The sequence below is a fragment of the Podarcis liolepis genome (assembly GCF_965112155.1).
Source record: "Podarcis liolepis genome assembly, chromosome: 2".
In the NCBI taxonomy this organism is placed as follows: domain Eukaryota; kingdom Metazoa; phylum Chordata; class Lepidosauria; order Squamata; family Lacertidae; genus Podarcis; species Podarcis liolepis.
Window position 1 is genome coordinate 764,572 of NC_139555.1, and position 20,202 is coordinate 784,773.

General features: G+C 47.5%; 3 protein-coding genes across 5 annotated transcripts in view; 1 reads left to right on the plus strand and 2 right to left on the minus strand.

Annotated features, from left to right (window-relative positions):
- The window catches only part of ATP13A1 (ATPase 13A1), a 30,712-nt gene extending 21,640 nt beyond the window's left edge, over positions 1-9,072 (minus strand). The window contains exons 1-5 of one of the 2 annotated variants that reach the window (XM_083486200.1): positions 9,010-9,072; positions 8,732-8,832; positions 4,260-4,349; positions 3,401-3,591; positions 1,302-1,374 (exon numbers count right to left, since the gene is read on the minus strand). In XM_083486200.1, coding sequence (XP_083342326.1) covers positions 1,302-1,374; positions 3,401-3,591; positions 4,260-4,349; positions 8,732-8,832; positions 9,010-9,049 — 495 coding nt within the window. In that variant the 5' untranslated portion in view covers positions 9,050-9,072. Of the gene's footprint in view, positions 1-1,301; positions 1,375-3,400; positions 3,592-4,259; positions 4,350-8,731 lie in introns of both variants that reach the window. The other variant, XM_083486199.1, reaches the window with a different exon arrangement.
- A 153-nt stretch (positions 9,073-9,225) lies between these two features.
- Positions 9,226-13,876, plus strand: CHCHD5 (coiled-coil-helix-coiled-coil-helix domain containing 5). The gene is made up of 4 exons (XM_083486804.1): positions 9,226-9,340; positions 10,165-10,305; positions 12,531-12,682; positions 13,553-13,876. Exons 1-3 carry the CDS (start codon positions 9,267-9,269, stop codon positions 12,679-12,681), a joined length of 366 nt encoding a protein of 121 aa, XP_083342930.1. The 5' UTR covers positions 9,226-9,266; the 3' UTR covers position 12,682; positions 13,553-13,876.
- A 2,550-nt stretch (positions 13,877-16,426) lies between these two features.
- LOC310699117 (LIM homeobox transcription factor 1-alpha-like) overlaps positions 16,427-20,202 on the minus strand; it is an 87,360-nt gene continuing 83,584 nt past the window's right edge. For both annotated transcript variants that reach the window (XM_083486729.1, XM_083486730.1), the window contains one exon: positions 16,427-19,979. In XM_083486729.1, the coding sequence (XP_083342855.1) occupies positions 19,825-19,979 (155 nt within the window). In that variant the 3' untranslated portion in view covers positions 16,427-19,824. The remainder of the gene's footprint in view (positions 19,980-20,202) is intronic.

A 20,202-nucleotide genomic window follows, 5' to 3' on the forward strand; every position in this document is an offset into this window, starting at 1 on the left:
ATTTGTTATTCACATAAACATCTGATATTTTATACACACTGAAAACTTTTAAGAAAACATTGCAGTGCTGCCCCGCAAGACGAATGCCTCGCAAGACGGAAAACTCGCTAGACGAAAGAGTTTTCCGTTTTGGAGGTGCTTCGCAAAACGAATTTCCTATGGGCTTGCTTGGCAAGATGACAATGTCTTGCGAGTTCCTGCTGTTTTTTCCCCTCCCCCCCTTTTCTAAGCCGCTAAGCCGCTTATCAGCTGATCCGATCAGCAGATAAGCCGCTAAAAGCGCTAATCCGTCAATGGGCTTGCTTCGCAAGAGGAAAAAACTGCTAGACGAAGAGAATCACAGAAGGGATTCTTTTCGTCTTGCGAGGCACCACTGTGATTTTAACTTAAGAACAGTAAGCTGAATCAGGCCAATGCCCCATCTGGTCCAGCGCCCTGTTCTCATAGTGGCCACCCAGAGGACCGTAGGGGGAAGCCCTCTTGCCGGCTGCAGTTTCAGCGGCTGGTAATCCGAAGAGAACTGCTTCCAGCTGTGGAGGCAGAGCACAGCAACCACAGCAGGCGGCCCCAGATACCCTTATCCTCCATGATGAAGACAAGAGGTCTGTCTAATCTGCTTCTAAAGTCAGCTAAGCTGGTGGCTGTGACTGCCTCTGAGGGGAGCAAGTTCCAGAGTTTAAGTATGTGCAGCATGAAGAAGTCCTGAATCTTCCAATATTCAGTTTCACTGGATGTCCACGAGTTCTAGCATTATGAGGGCAGGAAATTTTTCCTCTTTCTCCATGTCATGCATAATTTGACAAACGTCTATCATGTCGACTCTTAGCACCTTTTCTGTAAACTCAAATATTCCCAAATGCTGCAACCTTTCTTTCTAGCTTCTGTGCCAAGAATGGCTGAGCAGCATCTAAGTCCATACCAGCCTGGTAAATATGTATGGCAGGAGTGTGTGGTTCAAAGTACAGTGGTACCTCGGGTTACACACGCTTCAGGTTACAGACTCCGCTAACCCAGAAATAGTACCTCAGGTTAAGAACTTTGCTTCAGGATGAGAACAGAAATCGTGCTCCACTGGCGCGGCAGCAGCAGCAGCAGGAGCAGGAGGCCCCATTAGCTAAAGTGGTGCTTCAGGTTAAGAACAGTTTCAGGTTAAGAACGAATTAAGTACTTAACCTGAGGTGCCACTGTACAATAGAAGGTGACAATTTTTAAATATACGTAAGAGATTTTGCCTGTGGAATTCTGGGTTTAAGGAACAGAAACTCAAAAAGAGGCTGATGCTGCATATCCTTTTTGATTACCTGAAAGACGAAGAAAGGGGCAGTGGCTCTTTCTTTGAAGAGTTCGAGGAATTCTGGCACAACCATCTCTGCCCTGTGTGAAAAACAGAACCCTGATTTATTTTGGCATTGTGTTGTGACATTCTATCCTGCTTGCAATCCCTAAAACCCTGGAGGTTTGATTCCACACACACACACACACACACACACACACACCAATCCCACATGAGACACCTCACCATCTTTCTGCTTGCTGTTTCCACTTGGAAACACTTTTGCAATGTTTGTTTCCAAGTGGAAACAAAGCCGGATGCTCTAAGACATTGCAAAAGTGCTTGTTCTGAGAAGTTGGCGGGTAGCAATCCCTCAGACAAAGCTCTTCATAAAACAGGGCTTATGTGGAAGGTTTCAAAATCTTGGATTCCATTGTCTGTCCTAGAGTTACTTCAACTGTGTATATTTAATAACTAGAGAAACAAGAATTACCATTGCAGCCATTGTCATTTTTATGAAAGTGAACCTCTAACATTTGGCTGAAAACTGGAGAGTGAAAACTCTCTCTTGCTGGTTGACATGATTTGCTTGTTCTTCCAGATACTGTTAGAGAAGCTGCAGCTATTAACTTGGGTTTTCATTGTGTTGCCCACCTTTCCTGATAGTTCTGCTGTCATCTTACAGGCCCTAAAATTTTATCAGGCCTTTAAGACAAAGTTGCATTATTCAAGGGGGTATTCTGTTCCTTCAGACACAATTGCAGTAGATGCCTGCATCTTTCGTGGTTGATCTATCACTTTGAAGGCTACATAACTTTGCCTCAAAACACTAAGAGTTTAAGACTGAGAAGCTTAGGTGGGTGGACGATGGGAGAAGAAAAGAATTCTCCCCCCACCATAATTGCCCAAGAATAAATAGGAGCTGGGGCAGTGATGGCTAGAATGTGAGTGAAAGGAGAGGCCATGAAAAATGTGTGCAATCTGATGCATGTGTTGAGTCTTAATTGTGTTCCTTGTTGCAGACAGCATCCTTCTGGGATGGAAGCCAGAACAAGGGTTTAGAGCTAGGAAGTTGTATTTCAACTGTGAAGAAGAGAGGAAGGTGTTGAGTAGGTTAATCTTCCTTGCCTCCACTTGCTGGCTCAATCCTGGAGGCCCTTCAGTTAAGGGCTAAGAGAGGTACCAGAGAGATTTGGGTCAGGGCTTGAATTCAGGTGATGACTGTAAAAAGGGAGGGGCTGTTTGCTCTACTATCCCTACCCCTAAATGCATGTGGAAAGACTGCAGTGCTCAGCCTAGGACACAGGACTGATCTAGGTAGGGGATTTTCTAGATGTGCCCTATGAGTTTTCAGCTTCCATTAATGAGCAATGTGCAGGCAACATGGGCACAAAAGTTGTAGAACAATGACCAAAGAACCCCTACTTTTATTCAAAAAGGTCTGGAGATTTATGCTTTCCTCTACCCATATCTACTTAGAAGTAAGCCCTATTGATGCATACAGTGCATACTCAGGAGCCAAATCAGAATAAAATTGCTTGCCTGTGGAAGGACAGAATCACCAGGTAGTAAACTGTAAAAAATAGTTACACAGAAATGAGAAACCATTTCTGTAAAATTCTTCCTATAGTTACTCATTAACCTGATAGTACTACCCATCCATTGCTCTGCTTTCCTTTGCACCACACCAGGGAGGCAGGCAGGTGTGCGTCTTGTGGTCTGGGCAGCCCAGGACTGCTATACACACTGCCGAGGCTCGCACCCTGGGAGGCCACTTCGGTGCTGGTAATGCGGCAGTTTGACTTCACCTCAAGAGGCACACTCCATTGTCTCTCGAGGCAGGTGGATGCTGCCAACACCTACCTACCCACAGGTGGCTTGACCCACACTGAGCACAGCGCATGACACTAAGCACTATGTTTTGTCAGCGGTTATTTTTTGCTAGAGTATCCCCCAGAGAACCCTTAACTCATACTATGTTACCCCACATGCTGGATTCAAAGTACTGCCAACTAATAGTTGTAAGTTAATTAGTCATGAATTCAGGCATCCTGTGGGCTGAAGTCTGAGTGCTCCAATTCCTGGAAATGCCCCCAAAGCAGCTGGATCCAAGTTTGCCCCACTTACTTGTTGGTGCCATAGGTCTTCTCTGCTGCTTTGATCTCCTTGTCTTCCTGGTAGCCACGTGCATTCTGATAAAATTGCAATGGATGTTCCACAGGGAATAGCACAGGAAGGAATTTTTTTCTCTCATTTAGCTCGTAGAAATATTTGATTTTCTGAAATTCGAAGGAAAGGACCTCCTGTCCATCCTCCCCCTAGAAGAAATAAAGAAAGCTACAGCAAACAGGTTTCCACATGCAAGAGGCAAGCTTAGCAAGTAAAATTTTAGAGACTTCCACTGTCATGTTTAAAAGGACTCCCTGCCACAAGGTAGGCGCAATCACCAGCCCCTCCACCCCAACAGGGAAGGGCCAAAGCTCAGTGGCAAAGCGGTTGCTTGGCATGCAGAAGGTCCCAGATCCTATCCCTGGCATCTCCAGGTAGGGCTGGGACAGGATCCTGTCTGATACCCCGGAGAGCAGCTGCCAATCAGTGTCAACAATACTGAGCTAAATGAACCAGTAGCCCAACTCAGAATAAGGCAGTTTCCTGTGTTCCAAACTGAACAAAGTAAACCCAAGCATCAATAAAGTACCACAATAAAAGGACAGCTCCAAAGCTGTAAGTCACAATATGCAAAAAAATGTCTGAAGTAGACAAGAGTCACAAATCAATTTAACCCACCCTCTCGAACATGCGCTGCCTGCATGCTTCCTACCTTTATTTGGCTGCCAAGTCTGCTTTTCTGTGGCTTTTTACAAGGTGCCAAATCAATAGGCCAGATCCAGACTTAGTCAAAAGTGCCACTGAAGCAACAAGTCAAGTCATGACTAGCGTAGTCACATGGGGGAGCTGCTGTGAACCACAGCCATGAATTTCTTACCTGGTCTCGATGGATGGGCACCAATTCTGCAGAGCCGTTATTGGGGGTTGGCACAACTTTAGCCAATGTTGCTTTCCTTGGACTGCGCACCTGAAGACACACAATTAGGGAAGAAAACAGTCTTTAGAGTTAGGACCAAAAGAGCCGGCATAGCATTACGTCTGAATCTGAGCTTTTGGTTTGTCTTTCCTAAATCAACCAAGAGTAGTAAACCAAGGCTTGCGGTTGTGATCTTTGCTCTGGAAATTCACATCTGCTTAGCATTATGTACAAACCAGGTCAGCATCTGAGATGGATACACAGCTAGCCTCTGTTCCTTTGAACCTTTTGTACAGGACTGACCCTACTATGAGACAGAATACAGTGGCTGCCTCAAGCAGCTAATTTTGAGTATGATTAACAGGTGGCAAAACACGAACAACTGATGGTAAATAACTATCAGTTACTTAAATTAATTCACTATTAAGAGCTTTAACAAGTAAGTTTTAAAATAAATATTGTCTGTGCCCTTCCACTGTATTCTCTAAAACAGTGGTTCTCAACCTTCCTAATGCCGTGACCCTTTAATACAGTTCCTCATGTTGTGGTGACCCCCAACCATAAAACTATTTTCGCTGCTACTTCATAACTGTAATTTTGCTACTGTTATGAATCGTAATGTAAATATCTGATAGGCAGGATGTATTTTCATTGTTACAAATTGAACATAATTAAAGCATAGTGATTAATCACAAAAACAATATGTAATTATATATTGCAAAATATTTATTTCTAATTACAAATAAATGAAATTTTGTCATGAAGCATGGTGTAGCATGGGTAACAGTCTTAATATAACAACAGTAAACTACATTGCTCCATTTTGCAACAGTATGCGTAAAAAGCCAAAGTCAGCGTGAAGGTCGAGATTGCTTCTTTCTCACCAGATCAGAAATTCTTGGGGCAGTCTTTGTAAGAGCACAACGAAGATCATCTTCTACAACAAGTCTACTTCTGTAGACCTGATAACCAACAAGCTGGAAAACTCTGTTTCACAAAGATATGTTGTTGGAAATGGAAGAAGAAGGCACAACACATTCTCAGACAGAACAGGATATGAGTGCAAACACTTGATCCAGAATTTTGTAACTGGCCTTGTAATCAGTTCTCGCTGCATCACTGTTAATAAATTCAATGAACTCCTCTTGTGCTGTCTCAGGAACATCTTCAACTTTGACTGTGAATGGGCTTCTGGCAAGTGCAAATGGGGTGTCAGGTAGATTTGGAAAGTATGATGAAATTTCGCCTGCAATCATGTGCAAGTGTTCTTTCACAGAAATTATCATGGCAATCCTTTGGTCTGGTTCAATGTCATGTTCCTCAAAGAAAGCACATAAGGGAGGCAACACCTAAATTTTACAGTGGTACCTCGGGTTACATACGCTTCAAGTTACATACGCTTCAGGTTACAGACTCCGGCTAATCCAGAAATTGTGCTTCAGGTTAAGAACTTTGCTTCAGGATGAGAAAAGAAATCGTGTTCCGGTGGCGCGGTGGCATTAGCTAAAGTGGTGCTTCAGGTTAAGAACAGTTTCAGGCTAAGTACGGACCTCCGGAACAAATTAAGTACTTAACCCGAGGTACCACTGTATTTTGATCCAATTTTTTTTGCCAAAGCTGAAGTTTCATTTGGAATGATCGAATCTTTTCAGACAAATCAAGACATGTTGCATTTGGTCCTTGCAGTGATAAATTTAACCATTCAAGATGGCAAAGATGTCAATCAAGTAAGCTATTTTCTGCAGTTCACTTTTATTGCTGAAAAGTGCTTCAAACTGCGGTCTTGTTTTCTGATTAAAAAAGGTTTTGAGTTCATCACGAAACTCAAAAAGACATTTTAAAACTTCTCTAGACAACCATCTCACTTCAGTGTGAAATAGCAGAGCATTGTTCAGCGCATCCAACTTGTTGCACACTTGCAAAAACAGGCGACTGTTTAAAGTGCTCGCCTTTACAAAATTGACAGAATTTATGACGCTTTCCCCCGCTGACATTTCCCCCCCTCTCCCTCACCGCGGTGGAACCTCCCCCTCCTCCCAGTGTAGCAAATCGCCAGCCAAGGTTTGAGGCCCTGGCCAATGGGCAAGCGGCGGCTGCGCGTGGCTGAGAGGGAGGAAGGGGGCTGGGTTGAGCTGGCCGAGCGCATTTCCAGCAGTCCCTCATCTGAGCAAGCTGTTTGCTGCCACTGCTCATACTGCCGCTGCCACCCTGCTAAGCGCGGCTCCTGTGCCTGCCCTTGCGAGAGGCAGAGGCTGTCATCAGCGGAGGAGCCCACCCCCCAAAAGCTTGCTGACCTCTGGTCTTAGGTGACCCCTGTGAAAGGGTCGTTCAACCCCCCAAAGGGGTCGCGACCCACAGGTTGAGAACTGCTGCTCTAAAACAAAGATAAACACACACACACCTTTGCTTCCCCCTTCCCTGTCATGCGATGGTTAAACACAGAAGTAGAAAGCTTGAATCAAGCTAGTGTCTTCCATATTGACACTGGGGCTTGTGCTTAGTGTCATAAAGAATTCTACACCTAATGGTTTGGATTCTCTCTGTGGGAGTCTCTCCATAAAATCAGGAGGGATGGGGCATGAAATCACCAAAAACTGGGCAGAGGGTATGGAAAACTCTTCTTCCCCAAGCTTCCTTAAGTCACCTGACCTTAGGATCCAAGCCACTGCTTGCCACATTCTAACCATATTTGCTCAGAGGTAAGAAAGATCCTCCAACTACATTGGGATTTACTTTTCAGTAAGTTTAGTTATGACAGCAGCTTAGATTTATAGTCCAGCCCCTAAATTTTACATACACTTGCCTTTTGTGTAGCAGGAAGAGAAGATTATTTTTGTATGTAAGAAACTTCCTTATACTGCTGTCAGACCGCTGGTCCATCTAGCCCACAGTACTGTCTACTCTGACTGGCTGTAGCACCCCTCAACAGTTTCAGAAAGAGCTCTCACTTAGCACTGCTACCGGCAGTCGTTTAACTGGGAGTTGAACCTGGGACCTTCTTCATGCAGATCATGTGCTCCCCTCAACTATGCTTATTACTTGCTTGAAAGGGAGCAAAGGAAATGAAGCTTATGCAATTAAAGTTTAGGAATCTAAAAAGACAAAAAAACAACAACCCCAAAACATTTTCTTGCATTTTAGAGAAATGAGGAAGCCCAGTGGTTTAAAGAAAGCAAACTTAGCAGGGGTTAAATGTAGCTGTGAGAACCAGACAGCCTGCCATTTTCAAGGCCTTGGAAAGAGACGACTGAGCAAAGGTCACCAGATTACCACCCTTCCAACAAAGTTTTGACGCTGTGCCCAACAATACCACAAGCAGCAAAAAGTTATTTACAGCTTTGTCTCCCAGCTTAAAAATATGAAATAAAAAAGGATAAGTATTTTGATTTTCTTCTTCATCACCAGCATCCTAACTGAGACATACAGGTATGGCTGACAGAGGCTGTTGTTGGTCTCAGTCTGTGGTACTCAAATCAAGCAAGTCCCAACCAACATTGATTCTTGAGGAAGTGCATACAGAATATCCTGATGCAGCTTGCCCTACTGGTGACAGACACAGGACAATCCTAGAAGTGTCACCATTGCCCAGAAACCAGTGTGCCATTGCAAGGAGAAAGCCTGGCCACTTCATAAAAACTTCAGGGCAGCAAAAATATTCAGAGTGGATCATTATACATTTACTTATTTGCTATTGCCCACCTTTGAAATCAGCCAGACTTAACAATTAACAGATAAATACACGCCACTCCAGAGCCTGCATATCAAACTGCAAGTTTTGAAATAAGGGAACATCCTGTCCTCCAGCTGTCTGAGTACCTCAACTGTGACAGTAACACATGTGGATCCAACTTGCATGCAGGGTAGATGTATGTTGGTAACATGTACATCACCATGTTACATGTATTTCATCATGCATGCAGTTTTTGTCATGGTGAAAAACTGAAAGTGGCCTTGACTGTCCAAATAATCACACACCAATTAAATTAATGGTCTATTTTGTCATGCAGCCAATTTTGCAAGCACAAATATTTTTCCTGCAAAACAGGTTCGATTACAAATTTTCTGTGCAACAGGGATACTCATGTAGGAAATTGTTTCTTTCAAGACACCCCTAACTATGACCTGGAATAAGCACAATCCACCATGTATGGCAGTATAACAAAGGGCAGGTTTTTAGACCGACCAACCAACCACTTTAAAATTAGACAGCTGCCAGCCCTAGCTTAAATACCCCCCAATTTACAGCAGAGCCTCCAAACACAGATTCTGGTCTGGTAAAATGAAACGTGCGTGAAGAGGATATAGACTTCCAACTGGTCCCATGAACAGCCTCGCCCCCGGTCCCCCCCCCGGTTCCCCCCCTTCATTCCCGCCTCGAGGTCTCCTCGCTCCCTCCGCCAGGAGTTCCGGGGCCCTGGGGAGGCCCGACTCACCGCGCAGCAGTAGAGCAGGCAGTGGACGTGGACGCTCCAGAGGCCGGCCAGGGCGGTGAGCAGGTGGGCGGCGCCGATGGCGGCCAGGTAGAGCAGCGCGGCTTCGGGCGCCTCGGCGGCGGCGGCGGCGCCCCAGGCCCAGTCGCGGGCGCTGCGCCCCCAGAACCACAGCCAGAGCGGGTAGAGCACGCAGAAGGGCAGCACCGTCCCCCACAGCAGCCGAGAGCGGCGCCGGTACGGAACCACGTCCTGCACCAGCTCGTCCCCGGGGCCCGGACCGGACCCCGCCGCACCCGCCGCACCCGCCGCCGCCGCCATCCTTCTCCCAGGACCCCGCGCCGCCACCGGCCAGCTCCGCGCGCGCCGCTTCCGCTTCCGGGGCAGCCGGCCCCGCCGCGAGCCCGGCAGGCGCGCAGCCCCCGCGCGTGCGCAGACCCTCCCGCGGCGGTGGCGGGGCAGCGATACAACGTGGTCTTAGCGCGTCTTACGCCTCCAGTGTCATGGCTGCCCGAGAGAGCCGGGCACGCATGCGCAGATGGGGACACTCCCTCGGGAGGGAGCATGCGCGCCAGAGGTCGGGATCCGGCCTCGGCGCTGCAGGAGCGACATGTGAGTGGGGCGTCTGAGCGGTGGGAGGGAGGGAGGGAGAGCGCGGCCTAGTGGCTAGGGCGCTTGGCTTGGGAGACCCCCAGGGCTCCAACACAAAGGCATCTTGCGTCTTGATGCGGTGACATTTTTATGCCCCGAGACTACGGACAATTAAGACATTAAACAAACAAGCCCACGGTCTGGTTGAAGAAGAATCTTTTCGCCTGGCACCTAAAGGCGTGTAATGGAGGTGCCAGGCAAGTCTCCCTGGGGAGAGCATTTCGCAAAGGGGGGGCCAGCACAGAGAAGGCCCGTTCTCCTGCTGCCACCCCCCAGGCCTCACAAAGAAGGATGGTCAGAGGGGGACCTCAGGGTCTAGGTAGGCTCATATGGGGCAGTCCTTGAGGTATTGCGGTCCTGAGCCATTTATAATTCTGTGGTAAGCCAAGTTATGCACTTCATGTTTCTAATGTTACAAAATGACTTGTAAAGAGCACTTAAAAAGAAAAGAGCATTGCATTTCCCCCATTTTCGAAAAAAATTCTAGAAATTTTACATTTACATCCTGATGTTAGCAATGCACTCCAAAGCAGTTCTTCCTACGTGTTGGGTGTGATTTTGCCAGGAGCATGTGGAATAATGGCAAAGTCTGTGCATGGGAGAATGCACAGAGGGCCTCCAGCGATAACCACGAATGTCTGTCAGGGATTAGGGAGCATGACTAATCTTTGAGGAGGGGGCAGAGACTCTGTAAATTACAGGGCTCTCCATGTACCTGCACTGGAATCCTACCCATGTTGGATCAGATGACTCTAATGAATGCTGTTGTGCTTCCATCCCGACAGGCAGGCGGCCCTGGAGGTGACCGCCCGGCATTGCCGAAAAGAAGCAGAGCAGTATGGCCAGTGTGTGGCTGCCAACCCTTCCTCCTGGCAGCAGGACTGTCACCAGCTCAAGCTTGAAATGGCCAAGTGCACGTCATCCCAGTAAGTTTCCAAGCAGGGCACCATTCCGTAGTTGATGCGTCCTTGTTGGGGGGGCCCTCTGATGCGTGTCCCCCCCCCCCCCTGCTTGGGGTTCTACTTTCAAAGCAATGACTGAATGGCTGGATTTATACAGGATGCATAACACCAGGAAAGCCTGACTTTGAATGCCGTGCTTAAATCACACATTAAACTGATGTGACTAGTAGCCTTCTAAGCATGGCTTTTTCTAGTTCTGGCTCCTCTCAGGGGGGCACCATTGCCTTTGTAAGAGAACGAGGCGAGTTCCGGCACCTCTTTTTCTAGAAAAATAGCACTGCTTCTAAGCCACTGTGTGAGGGGGCCAGTGCATGTTGGAAGCCTACACAGGTAATAATTTATCTGTGGTCTGCATTGTGTATAAATTACCGTATTTTTTGCTCTATAAGACTCACTTTTTCCCTCCTAAAAAGTAAGGGGAAATGTGTGTGCGTCTTATGGGGCGAATGCAGGCTGCGCAGCTATCCCAGAAGCCAGAACAGCAAGAGGGATTGCTGCTTTTGCTGCACAGCGATCCCTCTTGCTGTTCTGGCTTCTGAGATTCAGAATATTTTTTTTCTTGTTTTCCTCCTCCAAAAACTAGGTGCATCTTGTGGTCTGGTGCGTCTTATAGAGCGAAAAATACGGTAGGCCTGTGTCTGGGGAATGTCTATCCTGTACTCTGCCCCCAGCTAGAGAAAGGAAGTGATGTCTAAATTACTCCAATAATCCTCCTGTGGTTCTAATGTAGACACTGGGAACCTCAGGCCTCCAGATCTCACCCCCCACTGGATCTGGTCTATGCCATATTTGCTTTTGCCTGGATTTAATGTGTTCTTAATTGTGATATTGCAGAGGATGTAGTAGCCTATGGCTTTGTTGAAAGGGTAAGCTCCACCCACTTTTGCTTCTGGCCCTGCCCACTACTTGCATGCAGCCCCTGGAAGGTTCCCCATGAGGGAGCATGTATTTCAGGACTACCTTTTGTTTGCAAGCCTTCTAGGATGGATGAGCTATTTCTGCACTTGTACTGGTCAGGCAGAGTGCTTTTGAGTTACAAGAAGGGGCCAAAGTGTTGGCAAAGGGCTAAAGAAGATGAGTGGAAATGAGCTCGTAGGAAACTTGGGAGAGCTCTATGAGTTCAGGGGAAACCATAATGGGAGTTGGGGGGAATTATTGAAGACATGTCTAGTGACAGAATGGATAGGAGGCATTTGTGGAGGGGATCTGGGTCCATGACAATGTCCAAAGTGCTCAGTGTTCATTATCCCAGTAATCCATAAGTATAATTCATATTATCCCCATTTTGCAAGTGTGGGGACAAAGACTGAGATAAAGTAGTTTGCCAAAGGCTACTAAGTAAGTTGGGACGCGGGTGGCGCTGTGGGTAAAACCTCAGCGCCTAGGACTTGCCGATCGTATGGTCGGCGGTTCGAATCCCCATGGCGGGGTGAGCTCCCGTCATTCGGTCCCAGCTCCTGCCCACCTAGCAGTTCGAAAGCACTCCTAAGTGCAAGTAGATAAATAGGTACCACTTTCTAGTGGGAAGGTAAACGGTGTTTCCGTGTGCTGCGCTGGTGCAGGCTCGCCAGAGCAGCTTCGTCACGCTGGCCACGTGACCCGGAAGTGTCTCCGGACAGCGCTGGCCCCCGGCCTCTTAAGCGACATGGGCGCGCAACCCCAGAGTCGGTCACGACTGGCCCATACGGGCAGGGGTACCTTTACCTTTACCTTACTAAGTAAGTTCAGGGCCAAGTGAGAATTGAAGATGTTTTGGCTCACTCTCTTAGCAACTACAATGCACTAGCACTCAGAGACGCAGCTTGAGTGACACGCTAGGTGCACCATGAATGAACAAGCATACTGGTGCATTCTGCTACAGTGGTGCCTGCCTGTCCCTCTCTTTGCAAAGCTGGAAGGGAACAAACTCAAGTACTGGCTTAGTGTGACCCGATGGTCATGGTTTGCTTCTCTCTGAACAAATCATGAGCAGAAGCCACAAGTGCTGCTTGCTAATTGCTAATGCTAATTCTGTGCTTTGCTTTCTCTCAGCTTTGGGAAGGAGGGGAAGGCATGATTTTAGCACACTTGCTTATGAATGGTACAGCTGAACTTACTGCGATGTATGTGCCAGGCCAAAGTGAGATCTTTCTCCCACCATTCAAACAAGAGTATCTGTCAACTTCTCACCTGTGCGGCTTCCATTGCAGCCCAATTGTACAGAAAATCCGCCACGATTGCGCTGAACCATTTGCTGCATTCGAACAGTGTCTTAAACTGAACCAGACATCTGTAGTCAACTGCACTGAACATGTCCAGAAATTCCTGCTCTGTGCTGACCAGGTGAAACTGGCTACATAAGGTTGGTGTCCCAAACTGATATGTAAGAGGGCGCCCCCCCCCCCGCTCTCCATGTGCATGCGTGTGTCATTCTTGGGAGGCCACTCTTATTTCCCCAGCAGTGATCCAGGAGTGTGTTTTGCCAAACAAGCTAACCCACTAATCCAGTTGTGGCCATTGTTAGAGTAAACACGTCTCTGTTTAAGCCATGCATGCTCGAGCCTGGAACTACAAAAATACACTTACATAGCTGTTCTTTAGAAACAATTCCAAAGGGGGAAATATATCTCTCACTTGAGCCTTTGTTCTTCCTCTCCTATAAGCAGCACTCAATTACTGCTTAGTCGGCCTGCCAGGGACCAGATAAAATTGCACTGGCAGGGACTTCTTCTCACCTCTCGGTTGCCAAACAGCTCTCCTGTCCTAAGTTAGGCTTGGTAACAGTGTGCAAGCCTCCATCAGCCTTGAAAATAGAGAGTCCCCTGAGGCCTCCTGTTCCCCTGCTGTCTCCATCTTCTCTTCTAGGCACATATTTGGAAAACAGGCAGCCAGGATGTTTGCTGCCATTCTATTTCCAAGGAGTCTTGTGGCACTGTAAAAGATGAACCACTTTATGATGGACTACACTTGCTCCACTTCCACAATGCATTTGTTAGCCTCCTCCACACCCATTAAATCTGCTCTGGAGGGTTGGAGGGATCTCCAGAACAGTTTAGGGGGCATGTGGTGGAGAGGAGAGGGAGGGAAAGTCTCATTGTGCAAATGGACCTCCTTCCAGGGACACATCCCCCATTTTGCACTACGTTGAATTCCACCTGTTGTGATGTACTGTTTTGATAGGCCTTTCATTTGTGCTGTGTTTGTTCTTTGTCCCTCTCTCCTTCTCCTTCAGTACCAAAAAAGGTGATCCACTGGATTAAAGGTTCCTGGTTCCAGGAATGGCAACAACGTCATCCTCAAGATCTACTAGGTCACAAGAATTGCTTCCCGGTCCTGGAAGTCCATTTCTGCAGCCATGCCTGCCAATGCCATCTCAGTGTGGCACATTGAAGTGCAGCTTCTGATCAATAAACCATGGGAAGCACATAGGCATGGCCATGGTAGTCTCAGCTCCATCTGCAAAGCCAGCCCTGCCTCTTGGAGCCCAGTGTGTGTGTTTTCCTGAGCCTGGAGCTCATCCAGGCACAGTGCAATAAACTGCAGTCAAAGACCAGAACAGTCTCTTGTGGTTCTTTCAGTCTAATCGTCCAGTTTAGCAGCTGGTGCATGAAGTCTACCTACACATAACCTGAACCAGTTTCAAGGTGATCAGCAGGAGTTTGCAGGGAAAATACATGGATGGGAACAGAAAGGAGTCTGGTTTTCTGCTTGTGGATCTTCCCTGCAAAATCCATGCAGCCTAAATTGTCATTTCTCCTTGAGCAGGGGACAGGAGGTAGATGTTTGCATTGTGTTTGCCCAGAGCCAGTAGAGGGCACTATCTCAGCAGGAGAACCATCTTGGTTCATGTGAAATAACTACCACCTTCTGGGTGGATTAGCATCCCCACTGCACCTATAACCAGGCTGGAACAAGAGGAAAACAATCCCCTCTTTAGTCAAACGCATTGCATGACCTGCATGGCTTGCTTCTCCTGTGCTGGGGGTGTACCATCAAGATTGCAAACAAAAGCACTTCCTGGCCAGAACAATCTGGTGTGCCAGGGAAAATCATTCCCTTCCTTGCCTAGAGTCTGATGTGGTTCAGCTGAAACAAAGGTTGACTGTGTCCCTACGAACTAAGTTATGGTTAAAGGGTGCTGGTTAAAAGATTTTGAGTGTGACAGGTGCTACCATTGCTTGATGCTGTTGCAAGTTTGTTTGTTGGCAAAATGTGGGTAGGGGAGCCGGTAGTGATAAAAGGAAAGTGTGCTTGTTTTCAGAGGAATGGATCAGAGTCTAAGCTTAGAATAACAATAGAAGGGTCCAAAGTCTTCTCCCCCCACTAGGAAGGGGGCTGGGAGCAGGGGCTTCGAGGATATTCTCCCAGCTCTCTGAGCATTTTAGGAAGACCACACTGCTTTCCTAAGGGTCTGGAAGCTGACTTTTCCATTTTCTTTTGAGAAAATTATTTTCCCACTTCTAACTGGGACTGGCTATAATATTGCTGATCACATAAGTGGTTGCATAGTGCAAGGTGCTTAAGTCGTATTTTGCTTGCAACATTTCTTCCAGGTGGCCACTCCGAGTTCTGTTTAAGAGGATGTGATGACCAAAATCCAGAGCTGGCAACAGACACAGGAGTTGGCATGTTTAAATTACCAGCATAGTCTGCTAACTACCTTAGTGCTGTAGTGCTAAATTGGGGCAATTTGCATCAAAGGTGAGATTTGTCCAGTGTGGAAGTGGTCCACAATTCCTTGATCAGACTGTGCTTTTACCCTGATTCTTTCTAGCCTACCATGATCAAGAACAGATCAGCAGCGTCCCTGTGCAGCTTTCAGGCATCAGCACGTTGAACACTAAAAATATACCAACCTCCATTTTGAAGCACCCTCGTCTAAGATGATTTCCTCTTGGGTTGCATTGGAGGTAATTGCTTCAGTCTACAGGAAATTAGCTGTACAAATTGCAACTTCATGTTGACTTATAACTAGCTTGTTCTGTTCTGTTGATTTCCACGGGGCACGAGAAACCATCTCTGGACTGGCTTCATTTAGTGTTCAAAAGTTCTGGAAAGAAGCCATACAGAAATGTTCTAAGGGCTACAAAAGGTCTTTGGGTTGTTGTTTTGCCTCTGTTTTCTCCTTTGTGTGACATAAATAATAGTTTTGTTTCCCCAGAGCAGTGAAATGAAAGGTAATTTGTTTTTTAAAAAAACAGAACTCGGTGGTGTGATTCTTGCACTTGCATATGCAGTCATGTATGTCAATCCCACTCCCTTCTGCCCCAAAATTTCAGCCCCCCATCCCTTCTGCCCCAAAGTTGTGGAGTCAGACTGGATGAGAACATGGCACCAAGCGGCTTTGTCAGTTGTCACCTCTTCCCCGAGTGGAACTTTGCATGCAGACGCAGCCCAGATCAGAGTAAGTTCATGGCCAGCTCTGCCTTTAATTCCTCATCCAGAAAAATGTCCTCATTTTACACCCCGCTTCTCGCTCGCTATTGAGCATGCCCATTAATCAGCACCACAGCCTTTGGTGTCGACGGGCTCCTCGGGGGAGATGAATGCCTCTCTGTGAGACGGGCCCAGGGCGCTGGGGGAACGGCATTCCATGCACGTTGGTTTTGACTGGCTGACGTCCAGCCAAAAGCAAGACAAGGCTCTTGGGTGTGAGCGTAGGAGAGCGGAGGAGCTGGACAGAGCAAAGAATCAAAGCCAGGAGTTCCAAGATGTTTCCCGAGGATGAAATTTATCGGGGGGTTGTGGGCTGCTCACACTCTTACCTAGCCTAATCAATGATCCACTCTGAGGATCCTGCACAACTTGTGCCTCATCAAGGCAAGTGCAGCCGTATGATGCAGCTGGCTGGGGGCCTGTCAACTCCCCTGTGGTACTGCCTCACCTTTTAAAAGCAGGTCCCTGGAGGGCAACCATTGTTGCCTGGTGGCCTGCAGTCGGCTTTCTGGGACCCAGGTTGTGCAGGCCGGATCTGAGGGAAAGAGCTTAGATGGGGCATCATCTCTGTGTTTTAGTAGGCTGGCCCATGCCAGTGAGATAGCGCAACAAGTACGGTCGTTGAAGAGCACAATTATTTGTTCTTTTACACACACACACACACACACACACACACACACACACACACCCCCCTGGGATTTCACCAATTGGCTTGAATCTCAAAAGAGCTGAAAGTGCAGACAGTTTATGTAGGCAAGCTTGGCTTTGAGTTTTTGTTCTTGTTTAATTTCCAAATGCACATGCAAAGACACCCGCACAGCACAACACAACACTAGATTACAACGGGTATGAAAATGTAAGGGTCTCCCCTATCCCTCCCCAACCAGGCCTTGTATATGGAGAACACTGGCCAATGTGTGCTTTGGATGGATAGAAACTCTTTCAAAAGCTCATTCTGGACCCAAAATCTAGAGCAAATGCCTCTGCTGGAGGGGAACACTACAGAGAGGGTGTCACTCAGCAGGGTGTTCTGTGTTGACCTTCAACCATTCATTCTGGTGGGGTTTGCAAGGCTCTCCTGCTGCCCCACTGGATTGTGGCCCTGCAAATGTTGCTGGACTCTCAACTCCCATCAGCTCCAGCCAGCATGGTCATTGGTGACAGGGATAATGGGAGTTGTAGTCCACCTGGAGGTCCACAGCTTCCTGACCCATGAAAGAAAGCTTTCTGTTTTGGTTACACCATGTGTGCTGCAACCCTGCAACTTCCATTGAAGACAGGGAGACCACTGTGTGTAACAGGATGCAAACTGCAACTTTAGCACACGTCCAAGCAGAAATAATTAGATTGTGGGCTGCAGAATGGAACCACAGTTAGGCAACAGGTTCTGAGAAGCTCTTCTGTGGCTCCCAGCCGCAGTTAGAGCCTTTCTGGAGGGATTAATTGTCCTGGGCCTCACAGTTGGTGGGGGCACATCAAGCAGCGCATGAACTCAACTGAGCAGGGAGTGGGGACTCCAAGGAACCTCTGGCTTCCAGTTTTTAAAAGGCCCTTGCTCAAGCACTGTCAGTACAAGGTCTCTCTGCCCAAAGACAAAATAGAATATGTAGAGCGCAGTAGGGCCCATCTGGAAGTGTTATCGCCACATTCATGCTAAATGTGCTGGTTGTTTCTGCAGTTAGGCTTTGGGGGTAAATGTTCTGGAAGTTTCCAGCAGAAGCTTGCTGTGCGATCTCAAAACCCCACTTGCACTTGCAGTTTTTGCAACAGATTTTGCAACTTTTCAAACAAGATGATGATGGAAGGTGTAAATACATGAATTAATTAAAACAAAACACCAAGAATGTGGTCAGACTGCTGGAAGCGTTGGGAGATGGTCAAAACAGGCAGCTGAGCTGGCATTTGGTGAGCCAAAATGCACATCTTGGTGGCGAAGCTAGGCTCCCCAGGCAGCCCAGGGACAGGCTAGGAGCCCTCTTTCTCTGTAGTCTCCCTCTCAAGCTCAACTTAGAGTAATGTGTGACAAGTGGTGGTTCAACAAGTAGATATATTCAGAGCTCACAACAACCAAATTGCTTTTCCCACTGTCCATTGGGAGCACAATCCTACATCTTGGCTACAGTGAACCATTACAGATTGAACTGCTGTCCTGGACACACCTGAAGGAAAGCCCATTTAGCTCAGTGGCTAATACACTGCACAGGATTCACTCACTCAGAGGACCAGGGGTGCCTGGGAGAATGAAGTTGTGCTTCCACCCCCCACCCCACTTCCACCCTGCACATAACAACCACACACTTTCTGTTGTGGGCGGGGGGTGGGGATGGAAGCCCTTCCAACATGCCCACGCATAGGTCACTCAGACTGGGGAACGTTCCTTCTCCCAAAACCCTCCCCCCTCGTCAAAATGTATTTAAACCAGGGCTGATTACTTGCATTTAAATGGGCACCTGCCTTAAAAAAACAACCAGATGACTTTGACAGAAGATCATCTCAGCGGCCACTGCATGTCTAATGATGCTCTTTTCACCTTTGTTTTTGTTGAAACACTGATCTGCAGATAAATATGAACTATATACATAGACCTGTTTATAAAGCAGCATTGATGTTGGTGGCCAGTCTAGAAGAGAGGTCTGGTTTTGTACTGGACATTTCTATACAAGATCATTTGCCTCCTGGCACATTCCAGATATTTGCTTTGCCCTGGCACATCACAGGTCATCTGCAACAAAAGGGGCTTCCCTCCATATAATGATTTTGTAACCTGCAATGGATCATCGTGAATCACAGAGGAGATACATGGGGCATCTTCAAATATCTAAAGGACTGCCACAGGGAAGAAGAGCAATCTTGTTTTCTCCTGCTCTGGATTCAAGGTACAAGAAAGGAGATTTCTACTAAACATCAAGAAGAACTTTCTGACAGTCAGAGCTGTTCAACAGTGGGACAGTCTCCCTTGGGAGGTGGTAGACTTTCCTTCCTTGGAGGTTTTTAAACAGGACAAGAGGATCCAGATTTTTTTTGCTGCTATGATGATGGAAGGAACTGTTCTGAGGTCTGCTGTGCTGCCTTGGCTAATGAAACCACCCTGCAGGGAATATATTGTGTGAAATCTCCAGCAAGCATCAAGTGGCCAATGGAAAGTATTTGGGGCAGAGCTTAAAGAGAAGATGGAGGTGTTCAAGAGCAAGGGAGTCGAAGGATGAACAGAGAGCAAAACTGCCTTCCATCTACAGCAAGGTTGGGGAACTAGTGGCTCTCCGGCAATTGCTGGATTCTGGCTGCCATCATCCTTGATCATTGGGCCATGCTGGCAAGAGCTGATGAGAATTGCAGCCTGGCAGCCTCTGAAGGGCCACAGATTCCCCACCCCTGCTCTAGACCCTCTCTGAGATGCTTGGAACACTTTGAATCTAAGAGCATGTTTTCACTATAATCATATCTAGTTTAACATTCATTTCCCCTCTCTGGAGGGGGGTTTAAGTAGCTCTAGTGGGGAACTCTCAGGACCTTCTGCAAACTACATTTCCCATAATTCTTTAGAGTGGCATAATAGTTAAAGTATAAAACTAACCTAATGTTTCTAAAGCACCTCTCAGACTCCTCATGTTCCTGAAAAGGAAGCTCTTAGTTGTGCCAAGGTTGCAGAGTATTAACAAGGAACAACAAGCTGGATGAAAAGCAGCCCAGTGGCCCTGGAAACCTTGTTCCCAGCATGAGCCAGGTCTCCCGTCCCTGCTGGTGATGCATCAAATTAGCCTTAATGCCCTAAACAGATTAAGCACAAAAACACACTGCTAGAAATACAAGCTACACAATGTGAAATTGTCCATCTCTAGGACTCTGGGTGAAGGGCAAGGGGAGAGGCAGTGCAGCAAAGTCCTCTGAGACTCAACTTCAGCACCTAAGGCTTGGCCCTCAAATGCCCGGCAGCCTTGCATGCCTCCTTCACTTTGCAGGGTCCAAAGAGTCCTTCCAAATGCAACGGGCTTGCTCCTCCGTGCCGTTCCACACTTCTAAGCCCAGAGTGGCATACATCAGGTGGAAGAGCCAGGAACGTCCCCACGGTCAGGAGGTGAAATAGGAGCTTTGCATGGAGTAGAGCCGGTCAATGGGGTTGCCCACTCGGGTCTGCAGGAGGTTGGCTTCAGCCGCTGACAGCAGGCAGTCACCCAAATGGCCAATGGTGTCACTGTCCATGTCATGGAAGACGCCTTCTGAATCTAGGGTGCGGAAAGAGAAGGAAAGTTGCTTATGAGCATTTCACAAGGAAGCGGGCAGAGGGCTTGCGGCAAAAGGCCAGCCTCCTCTCCCTTCGGTGGGGGGGGGGGAAAGATGCCACAAAAACAGGAACTATTCTGGATTTTGGTGTGTCTTTGGGACCTGCACCCCAGTGGGCCTCTGGGTCAGATGGTAAATGAACCAGCCATCTATGGGCAAAGAAGG